The sequence below is a fragment of the Ambystoma mexicanum genome, chromosome 9 (genome assembly GCF_040938575.1).
Source record: "Ambystoma mexicanum isolate Mex_15411 chromosome 9, UKY_AmexF1_1, whole genome shotgun sequence".
NCBI classification, from domain to species: Eukaryota; Metazoa; Chordata; class Amphibia; order Caudata; family Ambystomatidae; genus Ambystoma; species Ambystoma mexicanum.
In genome coordinates this window covers 1,489,374,942-1,489,396,028 of record NC_090931.1, presented here as the reverse complement: position 1 = coordinate 1,489,396,028, position 21,087 = coordinate 1,489,374,942, and the positions used below count along the sequence as shown (strand labels likewise).

Below are 21,087 nucleotides of genomic sequence, written 5' to 3'. Positions count from 1 at the left end.
CATAGAATTTGCCACTGAGCCACAACATCATCTTCCAATGTGCACCAACAATAGCTAGGTATTCTGGAAGATACGTTGAGTACTGACGTTCCCTTTCCGGTCTAGTGTAGTATGCCTGTGGGCTCCCAACTGCTTCCCTCGTCTTAGCATTTATGTGAAACCTTGAAAGTAGCTGCTGAGAGACCATATACTGAACTTTTTTCCTACACAGATGTCGTTCAGCTTTGCATGTGTGTGACAGGAATCGAAGCTCAGTTCCTCGCAGGGACCAGGAACCTTCAGGGCATAGAAATCAGCTGTAGTTAAAACAACCTCATCATTAACATCTGACACATGTCCGAACTGGGAAATGTTTTCCCAGGACATACCGCCATTGGGTTGCAAGTGCTCTTAAGAAAAGTAACCTTAAAACATAGAGTCATGTAGGATGTCAGTTTGAGCTTCGGCTCAAGTCGTTGCAGCCATTCAACTCATCTCCTTTCAACTAAAACTCTTTCCCCATTCGTACCCACCAGAAAACACCCTATGGTTGTGACTGCTCTGATCAACTCTGAAGGTGGCCGTTTAAACACTCTATAATCGAACTACAAAATGTCCAAATGCGGCAAAATGGCCTAAAGAGATCCCAGACACTGGCTTCCTGTGTGCACCAGGTTCACATTCAAGATAGATTGACCTACTAATGTCAGTTCATGGCCCCAAAGAATGAAGAGTCAGAGAAGGGGAGACTAATGCTTTTCAGTCAAATTCCCCCTGCCAGGCCTCCAGATAAGGTTCGTATTCAGCCTTTTTATGCTTGAAAATCTTGTAAATACGACAGCTTTATTATTTTCCTGTGTACATTTACACATAAGTTTAGAGCAGAAAGCAGTCCAAAGGTCTGCTTTCTTGACAGAAACCAGTACGCTTCTTTTGATTTTTATCTACATGGATGTAATTGCAAGCCATGGAGAAAAGCCTCTGAAACAGAATTTATTTCTCTGCAGACTTTCAAAAAAAGAACTGCACACTGTGATAAAAGTAATGGTTTATTTCCATTCAGCTTCTGCTGTGTTGTGTGTCGTCGAGCAAACAGAAGCCATGTACATATTTATTTTCCTAGCATTTTAGGATTGTATAATTACTAAGATGGAAAACTAAGTTGCAATTGAGAATTCATCTTTTGTAACAAATTATGCCTTTTTTCCAGTGAAAGCAAACCAGTATTGCACAATTGTATTTTTCAGAGTTCCTGTGCTGTGTGCATAATCATGCAGAGGCAGTTCATTTTTACACTTATAATTTAATTTACAGTCTAATTATAAAAAAGGTTTGTAAAATGATGAGTATGCATGGTCTAATTTACAACCATCCATCCTTGCAATCAATGGGGTACTTTACTTTAAATTGTCAGTGGCATCAGAGTCTTTGCCCAAGGGTGAGTGATTGTCATTACACCAATCACAGGTGTTATAGCCTCTCCAATCTTCAAGACTACAATTAAAATATTCAAAACCTGACTCTCCAGGAAGTGCAAGCGCTGTTCAAAAACAGACAAATTAAAGTTACATTTGTAATTGAAATAGAATTAAGCAAAACCTGTACCTATGATCATCCAGATAGGTATTTAACTTTATGTAGCACTTCATGCATGGTTCGTCCAACATCTAGGCACTGTGATTATTATACCTCAGTCGATACTTAGTTTACCGACATCTGAAGGATGTTAGCCAATACGATAGCTCAGCCAGTTGAGTGCTCGTTGCCGCAATCTGTGCGTGATCTGTAGTTTGCTTGTTCGAATCCCAGCACGGCCAATTTAGCCTTTCATCCTTTCAAGGTTGATAAAGGAGTGCCGACTTCGGTTTGGTGATCATTGTGATAAATATGTTGTATGTACAGCGCTTTGCCAAAAGTCCTATATAAATAACCATACGACCATGAGATTAGGTATATAATTTAGCATGGAGTCCTTGCCTCTCTGCACTGTTATATCATAACATTGCCATACCATTAGGTAGTTATAGTTCCAGGAAATTAGGGCTTTCATTAAATATCAGAAGACAATTCCTCTATTGAACCTCAAAACACACAATACAATTCATGCTTTGCTTTACTCTGTAATATGCTAGCTTTGTGTGTTTTCAATATTTAAATATATACAGGATAGATCAAATGGCCAGACCGTAGCGAAATAATTCAAGGTGTATTCTGTCACAATGCAGAAAGCTGCCGCATGGTAATGATTTCCATACAGTTTTTGCACACGTTGGCTGGATGCCGCATACATTTTACTCTCTTGCAAATCACATTTACTCTCAAAGTTTAAAAATAGGGAGTAACATACTCCCACCTCAAAAAAATCTTATCTGGAGCACATACATTCAGAATGTCTCCTACAAATGGGAGAGACTTCAATACCTCATCTAAACATCCTAGCACAGCCCCAGCAGTACTTGGAACTGTATCTGGTGAAGATGCCACCATATTATCATATAAGAGCAGAAAGATTCAATGATCTTCACCGTCTTTACGCTGTTCATAGATAAACTGCTGAGTGTAAACTTTTCGCTGTCCACAACCAAGACCAATGCAGCTTAATGCCTATCATGGTGGAAGTGTGCTTTTCCCTTCCACTGCTCTGCTTTGCTAGCATATAGAAACAGTGTGGTTTGTAGTGTGCATTCGCAAAATAAATAAACAGTCATTTTCTTTATTAACTTTAGTTTTATTGGTGGGTCCTACATGTTGCATCAGGGCACTTTAGACCACCTGGTACATGCGCATGCAAGACAATTATCTGGTCAGCTCTGGGATATTCCATTAACAGAAACAAATGAGATCTCTTTCTTCTATCCATCATCAGAAAAGTGTATGGGTGCCCCTCCGATACATTATAACTGAGCATGTAAGCTAGCTTAGTAAATTAGGGCTATTGCTACATATCTGTGCATGAGCGGCAGTCGCATGTTTAAATCCTGACACCCCGACTCACCCCTTCATCCTTCTGAAGTTGATAAATTGTGAACCAATAAACTCGTTAGAAACACCTATCATTATAGCTGTTAAAAGGGAAGGAATTCTGCATAGGTGCTATGTAAAAAGGTTGTTATTATTATAATTATTCAATTAGAGCCAATTTTAATGCATTTTCAGATGGTAGAAGAGGTGGGTGAATCTAACGTGGAGGTCAGAGAAAATGATTAGACAGCAGAAAAAGCCTGAAACAAGTAATGGATGAAGATCATGGAATAAAGACCTAATGAAACACAGAATTTATAGAGTAGGAAGAGGAATAATTCAGGAGCCGCCAGGGCTGCTTACGATTGAGGTTCTGGAAACATGAGGAAATGGAGGAACTGTTCAAGCAAAGATAAAGGTCAATGGAGAAATTGATTTTTGGTGAAGGAATAAATAACAGGAAAAAAGGCACATATTAAAATATTTGGGAGCAGAACTACCAAGTAGGAAGTAAGTGTCAGAGCTTGAGCAGACAGCAGCTGATTGGTATAACACCACCTCTGATGGAATCTTCCTGCTAGCCTGAATTAATATTGAGGAGTCTCCACTTAGATGAAGGGCCAGGCCCTTCAACACAGTATTCCATTAAAGACAAAAGCAAGAATGCCTAACTTCGCTCTAACTCAATATCATTAGAACACCCTTAAGCATACCTTACATGCTGTTAATCATAAACATGGAAAAAGGACTTCATATATAATGCTACAACTGGCATTCACATTTTGTGTGGCACCATTTTAGAATAATAATAGTTTTCTATGATCTTGTTAATGGAAAGTAAATGAAAGGTTGCATAACATTTCTATTTATGCAGCTATGATACCATCTTAAAAAATATATATATATTTTATTTAGTTTATTACAAACTTTTAAAAATTACACAGCAAAACATTTTTGTATTCATCTATACATATGTTTCCTCGTTCAAAAAAATAAAGAAAGTGTGCAAAGTGCTACTTTCGGTCTCATATCAAGAGTTTTGAGTGACGCAAAAGGATTTTTTTTACAAGGGGTGAAAAGGCCATTATAAGCGCACTTAGAGGCTATTAAGCCCTCTAAGAATCTGCGCATTTCTCATGGATTCCCACATCATTATGAGTTCTCAAGCATCTAGCTACCACATCCAAAAATGCTGTCGGTGCAAATGCTAATTTGTTATTTTCACTGATGTGCATGACACTCCACCATTCTTCTGCAGTATACGTAGAGTATTTGTCCAACCCTTTGCCCATACATCCCGTTCTCTCATCTCTCAACGTAGGACAGAATAGCACCAGGTGTTTCAATGAATTCTCAGAACTATTACAGAGGCGACATGCGGGTTCTTCCACGCATTTCTCTCCTCTCTGGTACATTATTTCTTTTATTTCCCATTCATTTAGTTTGAAGTTCATAAAAGTTCTTCTCCTCCTTTTGCACAGGAATTTAATCAAGTACTTGGGGAGTTCATTTAATTTCTTTTCTTCCATCGGAGCATTTTTCATTCTTTTTTGATGTCTTCGCTTGTCCTGCGTGTCAATCCAATCTTGTATTAGAAGTCATTTTTTGACAGCATTCGGATTCTGCACCAACGATTGCTTGTTAGTGTTTAACTGATTTAAGATGATTTCACAGGAGGCTTTCCAGGCATTCAAAAGGCCATCCGTCACATGCTCTTTCATCTTTTTTAATGTGGAATATTATCATCTCCCACAATTTTTCTGTAGAGGGTTAGTGAGTTGCATATAACAGTCACGTTCATGGACGATAGACTTAACTCATACCTAATACAGGCAGTTGGAAAGCCTTTGGGCAAATTAAGAACTCGTCGCCATATCACGTGTTCGCATCTGGACCAGAACTCCTGATCGATTCCAAACAGGGTCTCGGCTCCGTATGCCGAGACCCTGTTTGGGTAAGTGCTGTTATTATTTTATTTCTGTAAAAGCGAACAACTGGGAGCATGGAGAATCTTCCGTATTTTATATTAAGTTTGGAGGCTTGGGCAGCAAGTTGATTGCATTTTGACAGCAACATTTTGACCATGGGTTCATCGCAAATGCTTGCACTTATTGTGATACCCAGATATTTTGCCTCAGAAACAATTTTAAGTACATCATTGCCCAGCTTCCATTGACATTTTTGACGGGCCTTTTGGTTATGGGCTCCTTGTAAATTCTTTAATACAAGGATCTCAGTTTTCTGTACATTGATCTCCAGCTTATTTTCTTCAATATAGACCTTTAAGGCAGTGATCCTCCTCTGGAGACCATTTGGCATTAAGTCCAGGATTGCAATGTCATCTGCATATAAGATCATATTAATATGTTCTTCATTAATCTTGGGAGGGAAAGAGTTTACATTAGCCAGAGCTTCACCCCCATCCGATATAAAGAAGTTGAAGAGCATAGCTCCTAAGGGACAACCCTGTTTAACACCACAAGTAGTTGGGATTGGGGGGGTAGTGTGCCCTCCCTGATCAAGACGAACTTGTACAGAAGTCTCCGGATAGAGAGACGTTATTGCAGCAACCAAGCTTGGTGGGCATCCTTTTCTTCTCATTTTTTCCCACAACAACTCTCTGTCCACCCCATCAAAGGCGTGAGCCAGATCGATGAATGTGATATATATATAAGTGTTTTTTGCCTTTACGCCTCCATTTTCAGGATGTTCAGGATGAATAGATTTAGGCTGCATCCTACCCCTCTGACAAAGCCGGTTTGCCTCAAATCAGCTACTCCAGCCTTGTTGATCCATGTTGTTAGTTGGTTCAACAGCTGGCTAGCGAAGAGTTTCCCTACTACATCGAGCAGTGCAATAGGTCGGTAGTTGTTTGGTTCCAACCTTGAGTCTTTTTTTAAAAATAGGCACAATTATGGCTCTTTTCCATGTCTCTGGTACTCTTCCCAGCTTTAATACCATCTTGAACAGTTTATGACAAAAATCAGTCCATTCCTCCGGATTCTGCTTTAGAGTGTAATTCGGTAATCCGTCGGGTCCTGGGGCTCGCAACGTGCTTAAATGCTTGATGTTAATAAAGATATAATCTCTTTCTATGCAGAGTTTGCAAGACCCTTTGCTCAACACTTCAGGTAATTTCTCATCTTTGTTCTTCTGGAAAAGTGAAGTGTAATGGGCAATCCATCGGTCCTCTGTGACCGCATTGCAGAGGCAAGCAGTTTGTGGTCTCTCTAACTCGTTGATTGCAGCCCAGAAGTCCCTAGAATTTCTTTGAGCTAAACATGACATTATGACTTCTGCGTCATTTTGTTTCATTGCAGCTTTATGCCATTTCATCCAGTTCTTGTATTGCATTTTCTTTTTTCTTTTATGTTTGTATTTTTCAGCTCTTGGTTTGTTAGTGATTTATATATATTTGAGGATCCCCTTTAATGCTATCATTGTTAAAAATGTATCCTTTTGTCCTGGGCATATGTGCACTTGCCCTTGTAACTTTAACACAAAGCCCCGAATTATCAAACTGCAGTTGCATCTGGAACAGTACCTAAGACTAAAAGACACAAAAACAGAGAAAGTAGAAGGAGGAAGAGACTACAAAGGAATGTTGGAACTTTGACCAGTTGGCTGCTTGAGACAATAACGATGGGGAGTACAGTGATGAATCTTGCAATGTGGAGACATTGGGTGTACCATCGAATGGGAATGGGGAAGTGAATTTTTTTTTTGTGGTATTGTCGATTATATGACTTTTCACAAATTCATAGAATTAAGATAAAAGATAAGTTAAAATACATTTCGTCATACATTTTCCTAAGAGGCAAATTGGAGGAAGAAAATACAGGTCATACGAACAAAATAACAGATTTAGAAGTCTAAATAGTTCAAAGAACAGAAAGGTTCCGTGCCCCGAGGATAATCAATGCCAGATATCACCAGTGTCTAGCCATCTAGGATGGTACACAAATAGGCAAAATAATTGAATTCTCAATCCTCTAGTTCCCGTAAGTCTATCATTAAATGATACAAAGATTGACATACACACAAGTTACACAGTTGACAGTAATTTCTCAAAGGTCTGATTGGATTCCTACAAGCCAGGATTTCACCTGTCAGGAGCAAATGAAATCGGAATCTTAAAATTGCATCTTTGCCTTGGCTATCAGGACATTGCAGCAAGTAACGTGGAAGTGTACCCAACCGCTTGTCCAAAACAGATGGATTACAATGCAGGGTTAGGCTTCTCATGGTGTTTGTTTTGATAATCCTGTTCTTTTCATAGAGAGCTTGTTTGCAGCCCTTCAAGTTTGAATTAAGGTTTACGCTAGATTTTTGTAACCGTTTCAATATTGAAACAACCTTCACTGACAGTTGTTTTCTCAGGTTACTGGTTCCCCTCACTTCTTCTTGGGCCAGGTCCATATACAGAGTATCGTCTTAAGGCCATTTGATCATTTTATAATGCTGCAGTAATTTCCATTGTAAAATCACCCTCGGGGATTTCAACCCCAGTTCATAACGCAGGCCCACTATAGGCAAGGACTGAAGGAGCCTCAAAGCCATCTTCCATAATCTTCCCTCAAAGTAGTCCCAGTCCAGATCCCAACTTGAGATTCAATATCCATCCCATACAGGAGAGCAGGGATGGTTTTGCACCTGTAGAATGTTATCAATGAAAATGTACCGAATTTTATTTAGATATTTTTTAATTCTGCAGTAAATTGATCAATTTTTTCTCCCAGTGGTTTTTTTAATTAAAGCTACACTAGGGTGGGCTGTAAGTCTAAAGCCCAAGTATTTTTTTACCAACATAGGTTTAATACACATTGATTACAGCTTTCAGCAGCTTGTCTGTCCCTTGGTTTCCCCGATTACCCATCCTGACGATGTTAGTTTTATCGGGGTTAATTACCAGCTCATTCGCCGACGCATACTCGCTCGTGCCTCTAAGGGTGTGGTCCATGAGCAGGATGTCATCGGCATTAGCTAGCCAACTCACCCTTTGCATTCCAACCTTAGAGCTTGCCAATGCTGCTCTATTTAGATGTTTTTTTAATATCGGCTAGATAAAGATTGAAAATAAATGGTGCAGAAATACACTCTTGCCTCACACCAAGCCCCCTGGGGGTATCTGTTTGGTCAGGTGTCCCGCACCATCCATTCTCACTACAATATTAGTATCTTTGTGCAGATACACTAGACTTGCCAATAACCCAGGAGGGATGCCATAATCCTTCAGTTTTTTCCATAATGATGTCCTATTGACCGTATTGAAGGCCTTAGTGAAGTCTATTAGAGCTACATAGAGCAGAGCACTGCCCACACACCAAGCTTTATCTCTAAGGACATTAATTACCAAACCATTCAGTGTCGTGTACATATCCCTCCTAAAGCCAATCTGTGCTTTGTCAAGTATTTTGTTTTCATGGGCCCACTTCTCCAGTTCCCTTAAAACCACCCCTGCAAGAATCTTACTATCAGCATCTAGAAGGGCGTTCGGGGGATAGTAATCAGGATTTGCCCGTTCGCCCCTCTTGAAAATTGGTACCACCACAGATGACTTCCAACTAGGAGGACAGCACTCTGCCTTGATGCAGTTCAGAAAGAGCTCATAGAACACTGTCGTCCATGTGTCAATATTCTCCTTCAGTATGTGGTTAGAGAGACCATTAGGGCCTGCTGCTCTTGAGCGAGATGCTTTATTGATTAGATCCCTGACCATTTTTCATGTTACGCATCTCGGCCAAGGAGCATTAGCTGTGGATGTATTTTCTGTCCCGTTGAGAGGCTAAAGAGTCTTCCGTAATGGGCACACCATGAGTCTTCAGTCACACACATACTCTGTATTATACACTCAGAGGCCTTGCCACCGTTCATTAAGTACCAGTAGTTATGGCTGTTCTTAGTGATGAGGGCTCCAAGCATCTCTTCCCCCTCTCGTTGGTATCTACAGTATTTGTTAGATCTATTCCATCTTTGATAAGCGGCCTATGATAAGCCACTCTTTCCAATTTTTTGTTTAGCCCTTTGTTGGAATTGAAATAATATTATGCCTCCTATCGCAGTAATTGAATGTGTATTGGCCTACGCCAAGTTGTCTAAAATATTATGTAAATAGACTCCGCGGCAAGGTCTTGACCTTAACGAAAAGTAATGTAAGTCGCCATCTTGGATTTAGCCGCCATTTTAGGTTCTCTTGTAATGTGGAAGTCACCCTGAACATCAAAATGGAGGCTGAATGACATTCTGAGTGAGATTCTGGCCGTTGTGACCTCCGCACACACGAATAATTAATATGCCTGCAGGCCACTTGTCGGGGTCGCGAACTGAGACCTTGTCCTATTACTGACCTATGTGTAAATGAACAACTGTATCAGCGGAACTGATCAAAATGCATACATTATAGGATTGACCTGACAAGGAACCCTAGGCCTGATCCCAAGAATGGTTAACCCACGAGAGGGTTGGCCAAAGGCTGGACAAAACGTATAAAAGACCCAAATATTCCAATGTACGGTCTCTCTACTAATGCATCGAACCTTCGTTGAAGTTCGTTACGTTACTCTGAGAGCCGAATAGCTATCCGTTTGTCAATTGACTTTGGTAACTGTTGTAGCTTTTAAATAAAGCACTTGTATGTTCTTTGTAACCTGTGTTGGTATGTTTCCTTTGGGCTTCCCAGCCTCATAGCAATTTTTTATGTTTTCACACCTTTAACGTTCTTGTTGAATCTCACCAGGCGGTTCCTACCCTGATTGGCCACCACACCCAGGGGTAGACCTCCCCTTCCACGGTAGAATCGATTTTGAGCTCTAGGTAGAGCTTATTATGATAATTATCCCTAGTTTCTTTGATTGTAAATTTGTTACAGTGCTGAAAAAGATTTCTAGATACAATTATGTAATCTATCACTGCGTTTGTATTGTTGGCTTTCTAGGTGGGATGGGGAGGCAGATCACCCATCACACTGCCATTGCAAATTAGAAGATCCCAGTCTATACAGAAGCAGGCCCACTTCCTGCCCCTTTGTTTGTCGACCCAAATTTGCAATGTACATTCTGTGAACAAAGGCAACATGCATTCAAATCCCCTGCTATCATACTGTGGATATTCCCAAACCTATTGATACAGCTCGATACAATTTCTGCAGTTTGTTTCAGAATACTTTCTACTATAGAACAGACAGTATTGTGGTAAATGTTCAACACAAATAGAGGCTTCTTCCTGTCACCAGAATCAAGAATAGTAATTCATGTAGGAATACCATCAACTGAGTTTATGCCTTCTCAAATTCTGCGGTTCTAAAGGCCATTAACAGGCCTCCAGACGGTCGTCCGGTCCCCTTAGTGGTTGCAATTTGACAAAATGAACAAAAACCGTCCATTGCAATTTCAGACAACAGCCAAGTTTCTTGCAGTAAGATGAGATCATAATCGCCCAGGATGGCCTCCCGAGCAGTCTGGGACATGAAGCTTCTATGTCCCTGAGTATTCCAGCTCATTACACCAACCGTTTTGCATACTAAAATAATTGCTCACTTTCACTCAGAAATATGTCTGAGGCTATCAGCCTCGCATTCATTGTTGCCTTGCGGATATGGCAGCTATGATTTGCACATGTCGTAAGGCTCTTGAATCCTTTGGTTATGAGCTGGATCCTAATCCTGTCACAAAGTCCAATCCCGACACCTTTACTCAGTGTAATAGTTAACAGTTTGAAAGGAAGCTACCCCCCCCCCCCACGATCCTCCCCTTAGCTACTTATAAGAATGTATTACAGGTTAGTAACCTGCAGGGATGGGAATGGCTTTTGAACTTTTTATCTAAATATGCATTGAATAACAAGTGAAAATTCAAATTAGCCTGCTGAAATACCCACGGCTATGCCGATTTTGTATCGATGGATGGCTCTCTGCCCTTGGTAGTGAAGCATGATATTTTCATGCTATAGGAAACTTGGCTGGTGTCACCTGTTGCCTGCGACGGATATTGTTTGTATCACGTCATGGCCTAAAAGGGGCCTAGGTGGGCATCCGTTTGGTGGCCTAATTAGGAGTCAAGTGAGGTTTTGTCTTCAAAAGGGTGGCCTATGATGAAATCAATGGGAATGTATTGGCAGTGGAGGTACTAGTGTGTATTGGGGGGAAGAAAAGCAATACTTATTGGTTGTTAATGTGTATGATCCCCCTGGGGGTGTTGGTACAGAAGAGACACATGTCTTAATTGGTTAAATCTGCTTGTATTGGGCTGGAGTTGACTGTCATAACATGCCATTAGTGGGTGGAGATCTAAATGCCTGCAGTAGAGACAACTCGCAGTGTGCAGGATTTGAAGGTGTAGATAAGGTGAGCAGTTTCACCCAGAGGAATTCAGTTACCAATAATAGAGGCCTACTCACGAACACTATTGGCAATCATATAATTTGGTCCCAAAATCATATCAAAAAGGCCTTATCTGCTTTGAAAGGGCTTGATACCACATTGTGGGTTAACGTGGGGCATTAATCTGGGCATGAATTTCGTGACTGGTTAAACAACTTGTCCAAGATCGCAGCTAAAAATTAGGGCAGGAAGATAATTGATGGTGAAAAGGTGCATGATAAGAAATGTATATTGTGATTTACGATGCCAAGTGGTCAGAATGCAGGGAGATTAGGAAAAATAAGAACTTGCCTTTCCCTAGGACTTAAAACAAATTGCAATTAAAAAAGGTGGGGAGAAATTTTAGAGTTTGGCTTAAGGGTGGGTCTTTCTCTGTAAGAAACGCCCAATGGCAGCGTATGATGGGGTCCTGCCAGGAAGCGATTCACGCTCAATTTGGCAAGTATTGTCAACAGCTAAAGGCCCTGTTCACTAAGATTATCCATGGGATGCAGTGGGAAAAACATACTGGGGGAAAAAAATGTTTAAAACAGATGGAAAATTGGAAAGAAGGAAAGAGAAGCATACCCACTGGCCTTTGACTATTACATGTGAACTGATCAAGGAAATAATCACCAGGGCCAAATGGCCTTGCAAATGCTACTCTTAGGAGCAATCATGAACAATGGGCTAAAATCGTGGTAGTCTTCTTTGAAAAGGTTTGCAACTAACATGTATTCCCGGCTACATGGCATCAGGCGATTCTTATGCCTGTGTTTTAAAAGGGTGACAGGAATCTGCCAGGAAATTACAGAGTACTATCCTTGCTGGATATTTACGGGAACTGTTTGCAAACTTAGTATTAAGAGTACTCCAGGCTTGGATTTATCTGAAGGGAAGACTTTCACCCTGTCAAACGGGCTTCTGCCCAGGCTCCTCCACCATTCACAACATTAGGTTGTTATATCGCCTTATTCGAGAGGCAAAATGTAAAGACAGTTCTGGCCTCTGTGTCTCGTATATCGATTTTAAAGCAGCTTTTGATGTGGTAAACCATGCCCTGCTATGGAAGAAAACGGCAGCTCTGAGGTGCCCGGACTGGTTGTTGAACATTGTCATGCAGCTACATACTAACACAAGCGCGAGGGTAAGATTGGATGATGATGGCACTATGTCCGAATCGGTGGTGATCAACAGGGGAGTCAAGCAAGGATGCGTGTTATACGCAGATGATCTGATTTGCATTTGACCACACATACAAAGGGACTAAGGTCGTGTTGACTGAATTGTACACATATGCTGCTGATTTCAATTTGAATATAAACATCAAGAAATCGAAGATCATGTTATTTAGCTCTAAAAAATCAATAGAGTAGTTATGGCTACCCCGCTGGGAACATTTAGAATATTTAGGGCACTGTCAATACTTGGGATTAGAGGTGGATGGTACAATGGAGTATACTGCCATCAAAGAGGAAAAGATCAGGAGGGCGGGACTGTTGACACATCTGTTTGTAAAGTTTGCAGTTCATACAGCAGGGTACTCTATTGAGGGCATTATAAAATTGTACAAGCAGTGTTTTTGCCCGGCAGTATTATATGATCTAGAGGCCCTGGTTATTAATTATGTATCTTGGCTGGGTCGGCTCGAGGGCAATTCCTGGCGTGCAGTACTAAAATTGTGTCTATGGAGTATATATGAATAGAATTGGGATTAGTCTCTTTGGGTAGCATGCTATTGAAGAGGTGAGGTGACCTTTATATAAAATCAATGACTGGACCCAGATGCCCGCTACTAAAATTACTGGGTGTGCAGGGGGAGAGTGAAAAAATTGCGAACTATTGTACCAATTATACGCTGATGGTTAGGGCCATGTTTATACAGATTGGCTGGACCCCTAAATTTAATGAGTTCAGTAGCTACGATAAGGTGAAGGAACGTTTTAAGTAGATGTTGTTTAACTGGGACTGGAACAAAAATGATGACCATCTGTCCAGCCTAAAGAACTGCAATCAGGTGTCAAATGTCATCCACACTTATTTAAGGGCACAGCCATATGTTTTGATTTGCCCCGATCCGGCAATAAGGAAGTTGATAGTGAACAGTTATTGGTCCACAATTAAAATTGACAGCGGGTAAGAGATACTGTTGAATGTGTGATTTGGCACATATACCGGAAACTGTAAAACATTTGTTCACCGAATGTTAAGTATTACGATCTATATGTATGTGTGCATATGATGGACTGATTAGCAACTATGACACAATGAGAACCATTGATTTTTGGAATTACTTTATAAATGTAAACTCAACATCAGCCCATGTCATATTGTATCCACTTTGGCTGAAAATAGTAAAAAGGCTGGCGGGTAGTCTGCGGGTGTTGGGCCAATAGAAGGGTATATGAAAAGCTGAAATTACATGATAAGATGATACATTGGTTTTCACCCCGGGTATTTTATGTGTCTTTTGTGTGTCGCTTTATTAACGGACCTGTTTTCGACTTTGGGTCTTATTATCCATATTTATTTGAATTGTATTAAGATTATACCTGTATTTGTATTTTTCTTTTGAAAATGATTTTATTGATTCATTGTGTTGGTAAGTGTGTATGTATTTGTTAAATAGAAATAAATATTATTAATATGTGCATTTCTATTTATGCAGCTTTAATACCATCCGAAAATATATTTGAGGATCCCCTTTTATCTTATCATTTTTTTAATGCATTGAAAATAGAAAAAAGTCTGTACGCAGGGAATCAGGATATCAAATTACAATACCTGCTGATCAAGATATTAGTCCAGCTCTTGGATATTATTAATTTGTAATGGTATTACACTTCAAGTAATTAATGACTCACCTTCTTGATGTATCACACCACCCCTGTTAGAATATTATATACCAACTTAGTATTTACATTTATTGTATATAAACAATAAAAGATTTGAAACAACATTGCAAAATTGCTAACCAATTTACCATAATGAATCCACAACATGACAGACTTAACCAAAAATATTGAAACTCTTGAAGTGGTATATGCCTGCACCTAAACCTATAGCTCATTGAACATTATGTAATTCATGGTCTTTATTTAATCCTGAATCAACTTTCTGGAAGAAAAATATCTTGCTGGCTTCATGTTGCCCCAATGTTCCTATCCCAACAAATCTTAACCTCATGACATTGTCTCCTTGATGACATTGATGCCAGAATACTGATAACTGGTTCTTATTATCTTTAATATTAATTGCTCTTATATGTTTATAGATCCTGTAGCTTAATTGTCTGATAATGCTTCCTATAAATAACGTCTTACATACACATATTATCATATAGACCACAGAATCACCTTTACATGTATTGATTAGCTTAATTCTATATACTTTTCTTTCTTCATGTTCTACTTGTATCCTTTTGTCCTGGGCATATGTACGCATTACATTGGCCACATTTGAAAAAACCCATTTGGTAGTGGTCCCAAACATGTATTCTTTAGGTCTTTGTCTGTTTTAAAGGACCCAGATTTAATGTCATTTATGTATGTTTGTATGACACCAGTTGACTTGGAGAATCAAAAGTAGTTCATAGTATCTGCTGATGTCAAGGCAGCCAGACCCGCCTATGATATAACCAGAGGCTAAATGGCTTCCCGTAGTTTTTAACCCTGGAGAGAGATTTTCAAATTGAAACCAGTCTGCTGTGTGTGTGTATAACTATCACCCTCACTTTGGGAGGTGTACTGGGCCAATACATGAGGACTCAGATCTGTTAACGGTCCAATACGTACTCCCAAAGCAGGGATGGTAGCTGAGTCTCTGTCTGGGTGCACATAGTTGTCATTCTTTATTTCATGCGAGACAGGCTCCACGCACATTCCGCAAGTCTGATCTCCGATGGGGAAAAAAACAAGATGGTCACTGCCATAGTAAACAGAAAAGGGACTTTCTATGGTGGGCGGCACAAACTGGGGCAGAACGCAGCAAACGGAGCAGAAAGCTATTTGCCAGCAGGTAAGGGGGAGTGAAGGGGATGGAGAAAGGCGTACAGATTGTCCTGGAGGCCTTTGAGGAAAGTGGAAGCAGGGGGGGGACAGGAAAGAGATGGCGATGGGCAAATAAAAAAACATGGCTGCGCCCAGGAAAGAGCTCAGAAGACCTGTGGAATGCAGGCGGAACACTGGCAGTTCTCCATGTGTTTACAGCCACCTGATTGGCTGAGCACCCTTCCCCGGATGCAGATGTGATTTAAATGCTGGATTTGGACTATGCTGCTGACCAGGATTGATGTCCTTAATGTTCACTGTGACCAAGAGGATAAAAAGCAGAGCTTCCATCTTGAAATTAGGCAGCAGGCCGCCAATGTCAAGGCCTCCTCATTGTCTCCCAACGGCTTTCTGGTGCCCCTTAGGCCCCTCGCTCAGGATTCCCCAATCATGAGTGTTAATTACCTTCTTTAAAACATTAATTGTATGAAACTAGGTACATCTGTTGGCGCTATCACAGACCTGCTAAAGACCACACCTGCAGTGTCTTCTGCCCATAGTGATCTTCATTTTGCTTCATGATCCCTTTACACAGCCACTGTCCATCCTGGCTTTCAGAGTCCTTGTTTATTCAAAGACCTTGGGCTGTTTGGGGATCAGCCAAGTAAACAGACTAAGGACGGGAAAGGGGCTTTGGGGTCTTCCCCCGTAAACCTCATGTGTAGTCTACATCCTGGAGGCTTGGCATCCCCCACCCAAGATTCTTTCTCCCCCTTCCCTAGCTGCTCACATGTGACTTCCTCACAGTACCATGTAGTCTTTTGTCTTATTGATGTGCCGGGGTCACAGGTAGGCAGTCGACTATTTTTCGACTATTTGGTCTCGGGAGGATAGCTCAGGGGCAACGTTCTCACCTTGGAAGCAAGATGACACGGAGCAACACAGGTTTGATTCCCGGGTCCACGCTTAGAAACCTCTGGGTATTAAGTGCGTTATAAATAACCTATCATATGAAATCATTTGATGTTGTTGTTCTAGCGGGAATAGCAAGTTATAGAAATGCGCTGGAACTGTTCTTTGAATCCACATCTCTGAAGTAACTGGTAGGTTATTGACAGATTTCACAGTCCATTCAATGAGAGTCATTATGTAGCAGAGGACTAAAGGAGACGAAGATGCAACACTTGCCCTGCGTTGTTGTAATGTTGACTTTATTTTAAATCCAGTCACAGAATATCATCAACTCTTTCACCACTCTCAGTTCAGTTAAATTATCTCTTTATCACCCTGTGAAACAGGAATGGTTGGGCACAGGTAAATGAAATTAGTTTATTTGAATCAGCAAGTTGGAAAGTGAGGAGGCAGTAAGGCTAGTGCATCCTAAGTGCATTCCTTAGTACGTTTTGTTTAATGCAGAAATGTGACTGTGGCCACAACCTTTACCAGGAGAAGATTCAAATGTTGGAACTTGGTTGCTGTTTTCTTCCTAATTTGCTTCTTATAGAATTTTTCTTCTGCTTTAGAATCCTTTGCTGTGCTCTGCACTTCCCCTCCTCTCGCCCTGCCACATGGTACAAAAGAATGTTTGGTATTAATTGTATTAATTCACAGAATATTGCTTTTCAGTTCATGAATGTAGTTTTATCTGCGCTTTCACACACAGAAGGATAATATTTTACTTTAATTCTGCAGGTGACTGTTCCACAGCCTCTAAAGGCAAGATCATGATTTAATAACATTTGCTAAACCTAACAACCTGGAAAGGCCTATGTAGAAGAAAGGGGAGATGCTTCAGAGTGTTGAAGAGGAAACCAGAAGAAGAACACGACTGGGTGAAATAGCACTGTCTGCAATCCCGCACCTTTTGATTCTACGTCATGAAGCACCCAATGTTGAGAAGAAATGCAATCTAAGACGCCAACTCAGTATCTGCATAAACTGAAACATGTTATACATTACATCTATGAGCAGTATGAAGAAACCTCAGTTATAAATTAAAACTCATTTTCTATGACAAGAGATGCATTGGGAGGGAAACCCTATTGCCGCATGTTGTGAGAAAAACTCTTGTCCAAAAAACAGCCTCCCTTTGAGAGAGCACAAAGGGAGGATAAATTGACCAAGTCATCATTGGATGAGCAAGATTTGTCATGTAAAGTATATAGAGCAACTTATAGACGTGCAACTAATTGGAAAGATTAAGTCTTAGCATTATCCATGTATGCCATCACTCTGGAGTGTCTTTTCTTTTGGTTTGTATTGTGTATTCGTTTCTAGCTCAAAAACAACACAATCTGTGCAGCAAGATTATGAAATGATATCTATACATTTAGAAGGATAGACTAATAATAGTACAGTTGAAGTCATATGGAAAACAGGGACACAAAAAGTTACAAGCAGGGAATGTAGGTCATGGAGAGGAAGGGTGACCTTGTCGGGTGAGGGAGGTTCTGTGCTGCATATCTGTGAATTTCTGGCATTCTAAACTCCTGCACTGTTAAGCACTAGGTCTGCAACATCAAACCCCTCCCTTGCCTTCTGTAACATTTCCTTTGTGTGTATCCCTAGCAAAAAGCAGACATGGAAATACTCATCCTAGAGAAAGAATATCGGTGCAGTAAATATCAACCAGGATTTAATCATGAAGTGAATCTTATGCAGCATGAGAGACCCCACACAGGAGAAAAAATGTATGGTTGCTCTGAATGTCCAAAACATTTCAGTCATAAATCCAATCTTACACAACATGAGAGAACACACACGGGAGAAAAACCATATCAATGCAGCGAATGTCAGAAAAGATTCAGTTTTAAATCCACTCTTGTCCAGCATGAGAGGACCCACACAGGAGAACAAATATATCAGTGCACTGAATGTCCAAAATGCTTTTCTCATAAATTCAGTCTTATTCAGCATGAGAGAACACACACAGGAGAAAAACCTTATCAGTGCCCTGAATGTCAGAAAAGATTCAGTTTTAAAACCTCTCTTATTTATCATGAGAGAACGCATACTGGAGACAAACCATATGAGTGCCCTGAATGTCAGAAAAGGTTCCGTTTTAAAAACACTCTTATTCTTCATGAGAGGACCCACACTGGAGAAAAACCATATCAGTGCACTGAATGTCAGAAAAGATTCAGTTTACAAAGCACTCTTGTGCATCATGAGAGAACGCACACTGGAGAAAAACCGTTTCATTGCCCCGAATGTCAGAAATGCTTCAGTCAGAAAAATCATCTTATTCAACATGAGAGAACACACACAGGAGAAAAAACATATCAGTGCACGGAGTGTCAGAAAAGATTTAGTCGTAAAGGTAGTCTTACGGTGCATGCACGAACACACACAGGAGAGAAACCTTATCGTTGCACTGAATGCCAGAAAACATTCAGTGTAAAATGTGATCTTACCATCCATGAGAGATTACACACAGGAGAAAAACCATATCAGTGCAGTCTATGTCCCAAAAGATTTTGTAGGAAAAAATATCTGATTGTCCATGAGAGAACACATATGGGCAAAAAACCTTATAATTGCACTGAATGTCAGAAGTCTTTCAGTACAAATATCAAGCTTGCTGTACATAAAAACTCACACATTGAAATTCTAGAAATGAAGTCAATAACCCCTGAACAAAAAGTGCCTTAAATGTCTAAAACGTTTCATTTCGTAAAACCTAAGGGACCAGTTGAGAACCCACATAGGAGAAAAACGTTCAGTGCACTGGATGTCAAAAAAAGATCTAGTTGTAAAACCACTCTTACTCATCATGAGCGAATACACACAGGATAACAACCCTATGAATGCACTGAATGTCAGAAAAGTTAACTTTTTTGAAAGCACTCGGAAAAGAGAAAAATCGTTTCCATGCCCTGCTTATTATAGAAGCTTTAATAAAAAAAACCTAACATTACATGAAAGGATGCACAAAGAAGAAGAAAAGAAGAAAATAAATATGGAATGACTATGTATAGCATATAAGTGCCCTTGAATGTGTTCTCAGCCAATCCGGTGTGAGATAACGTGGGCTGTATTCAACAGAACAAGCCCGCATTTTCACACCACGACTTGGCTGAGCACACCTGCAGCACTGTCTACATTTTAGCCCAGCTCTCCTGCATGCCTGCCAGCCACCCATAGCCCAATGCTAATCCCTCTTATCCCCTCCCCAAATGTCTCTGCCTTCCATTTGAAATCGACAGCCATGGAAAATGAAAAGGGGCTCGGCGGCACATAGGATTTTTCATCTGAATGGTATGCTAGGGCACTTTAATTGACTTACTTAACCCAGTCTCCACCTAAGTGGTTTAGTTGCAGTTTTACCTGAGTGTCTGGTAAATGGATTGACTATGGTGATACTTAATTTAGTCACTCGTTAGATACCATGCTTGGTTTTAAAATAGCAGAAGTGCCCCCTATGTGTGTTTGTGGAGTCTGGGTGGCCCTAGTTTTAAATGCTGTGTCAAGTTGTGATGGAGTCCCTGAACTATGCAACCAGGTCACTGTTATCACAATTAAAAAAACATCACTGTAAAACCCACAGTGTTAGATGCCAATTGGAAAATATTTAGCTCATGTTGATTATCTGATTGACTGGTCTGATGCCATTAATATCATATCTTTCTGTAAGTCTGCTTTGCATTGCAGCGGAGACATGGTTGGTCAGTACTAAAATGTATAGCTGACATTGGCAAAGCAAAACTGAGTTTCTTCCGTGCCTACATATTTAGAATTTCTAATAAAACCTATGTCATGTTTTTATATAGTGCTTCATGGTGGATTTCTGCTGCCTAGTGTTCTAACTGTTAGTAACCAAAGGGTTCTCACCCGCTAGTCCTCAGGGACTTGTCATCCAGGTGGCCAGGATACAGCCTTTGCTTTTGGCTCCAGTGCCTGGGGGTGGACCAGTAAGGGAGGATCACCTGGGTGAGGGGTCTTTGGTGAGTGGGGGTGAGGCGACCAATGGTGAGATGCAGTATTCCCCCGTTTCCCGTACACATGACCCATCCTATTTTATAGGATTCTCCAATGTCCCAAACCACGCACCTCCCTGTTACACAAACACTTGGCAGAGGAAGAGGGTGACTGAGAGTGAACGGCTAACCCTTACAAACCTCATTGGACATGACCCGCTATTCGGGTCAGGCAAAGTCAGGCACTTGACTTTAAGTGCATACATCTGATACCAATTAGCTCTCCTCACACGGATAAAAGGCGGAACATGGAGATGCACTCTAAGCAAGATGGAACACGAGCAAGAGTAGAATCTCTGAGGCGAAGGCAAACCTACTGGAGCAGAGGGACACAGCGAAGGATGAGAGCAAAGGGTAGAGAACGCCAGGAGTTCCCTGAAGGTGATTGCGGCCTCCAAAAGGCAGAGAAACACACGTGGGGAAGGCCAAATTCCAGACAAGAAGACTGCATTGTGTTTTAAGGACGCCAGCAACCCTCCCGGGTGAATGGCAGAGTTGGGGAGGGGAGGCCAAGCGTGTGGTATTAACCTTGACTCGTGAATTAAAAACTGCAAAACCACAAAATAATTGCACACAACCGGCGAGTTGGCAAGCAACATGAAAGACCTGTGTGTGTTAAGGAAAGATTTAAGTTGCAACAATATATTGCACAATTGAAGGCTGCACGCATGTGCATGAGACGCGAAGGGAGACAGACTGGTGATGAACTCTGTGAATTACCGATAGCTGTGACACTAGCGATAGTGAGTAGTGGAGTACTCCGGCGAAAGTAGCCCACTCGAATGTCGCTGTGAAAGGTGAAATGTTTTGTTGTGAAGAGATAAAG

The 21,087-nt window shown here is 40.8% G+C and overlaps 1 protein-coding gene across 1 annotated transcript in view; it reads left to right on the top strand.

Annotated features, from left to right (window-relative positions):
• Positions 1-20,049, top strand: part of LOC138489267 (zinc finger protein 84-like) — a 58,633-nt gene extending 38,584 nt beyond the window's left edge. Inside the window, exon 2 of the mRNA XM_069616961.1 lies at positions 16,978-20,049. Coding sequence (XP_069473062.1) covers positions 17,866-18,936 — 1,071 coding nt within the window. The 5' untranslated portion in view covers positions 16,978-17,865 and the 3' untranslated portion in view covers positions 18,937-20,049. The remainder of the gene's footprint in view (positions 1-16,977) is intronic.
• Positions 20,050-21,087: the final 1,038 nt, after the last annotated feature.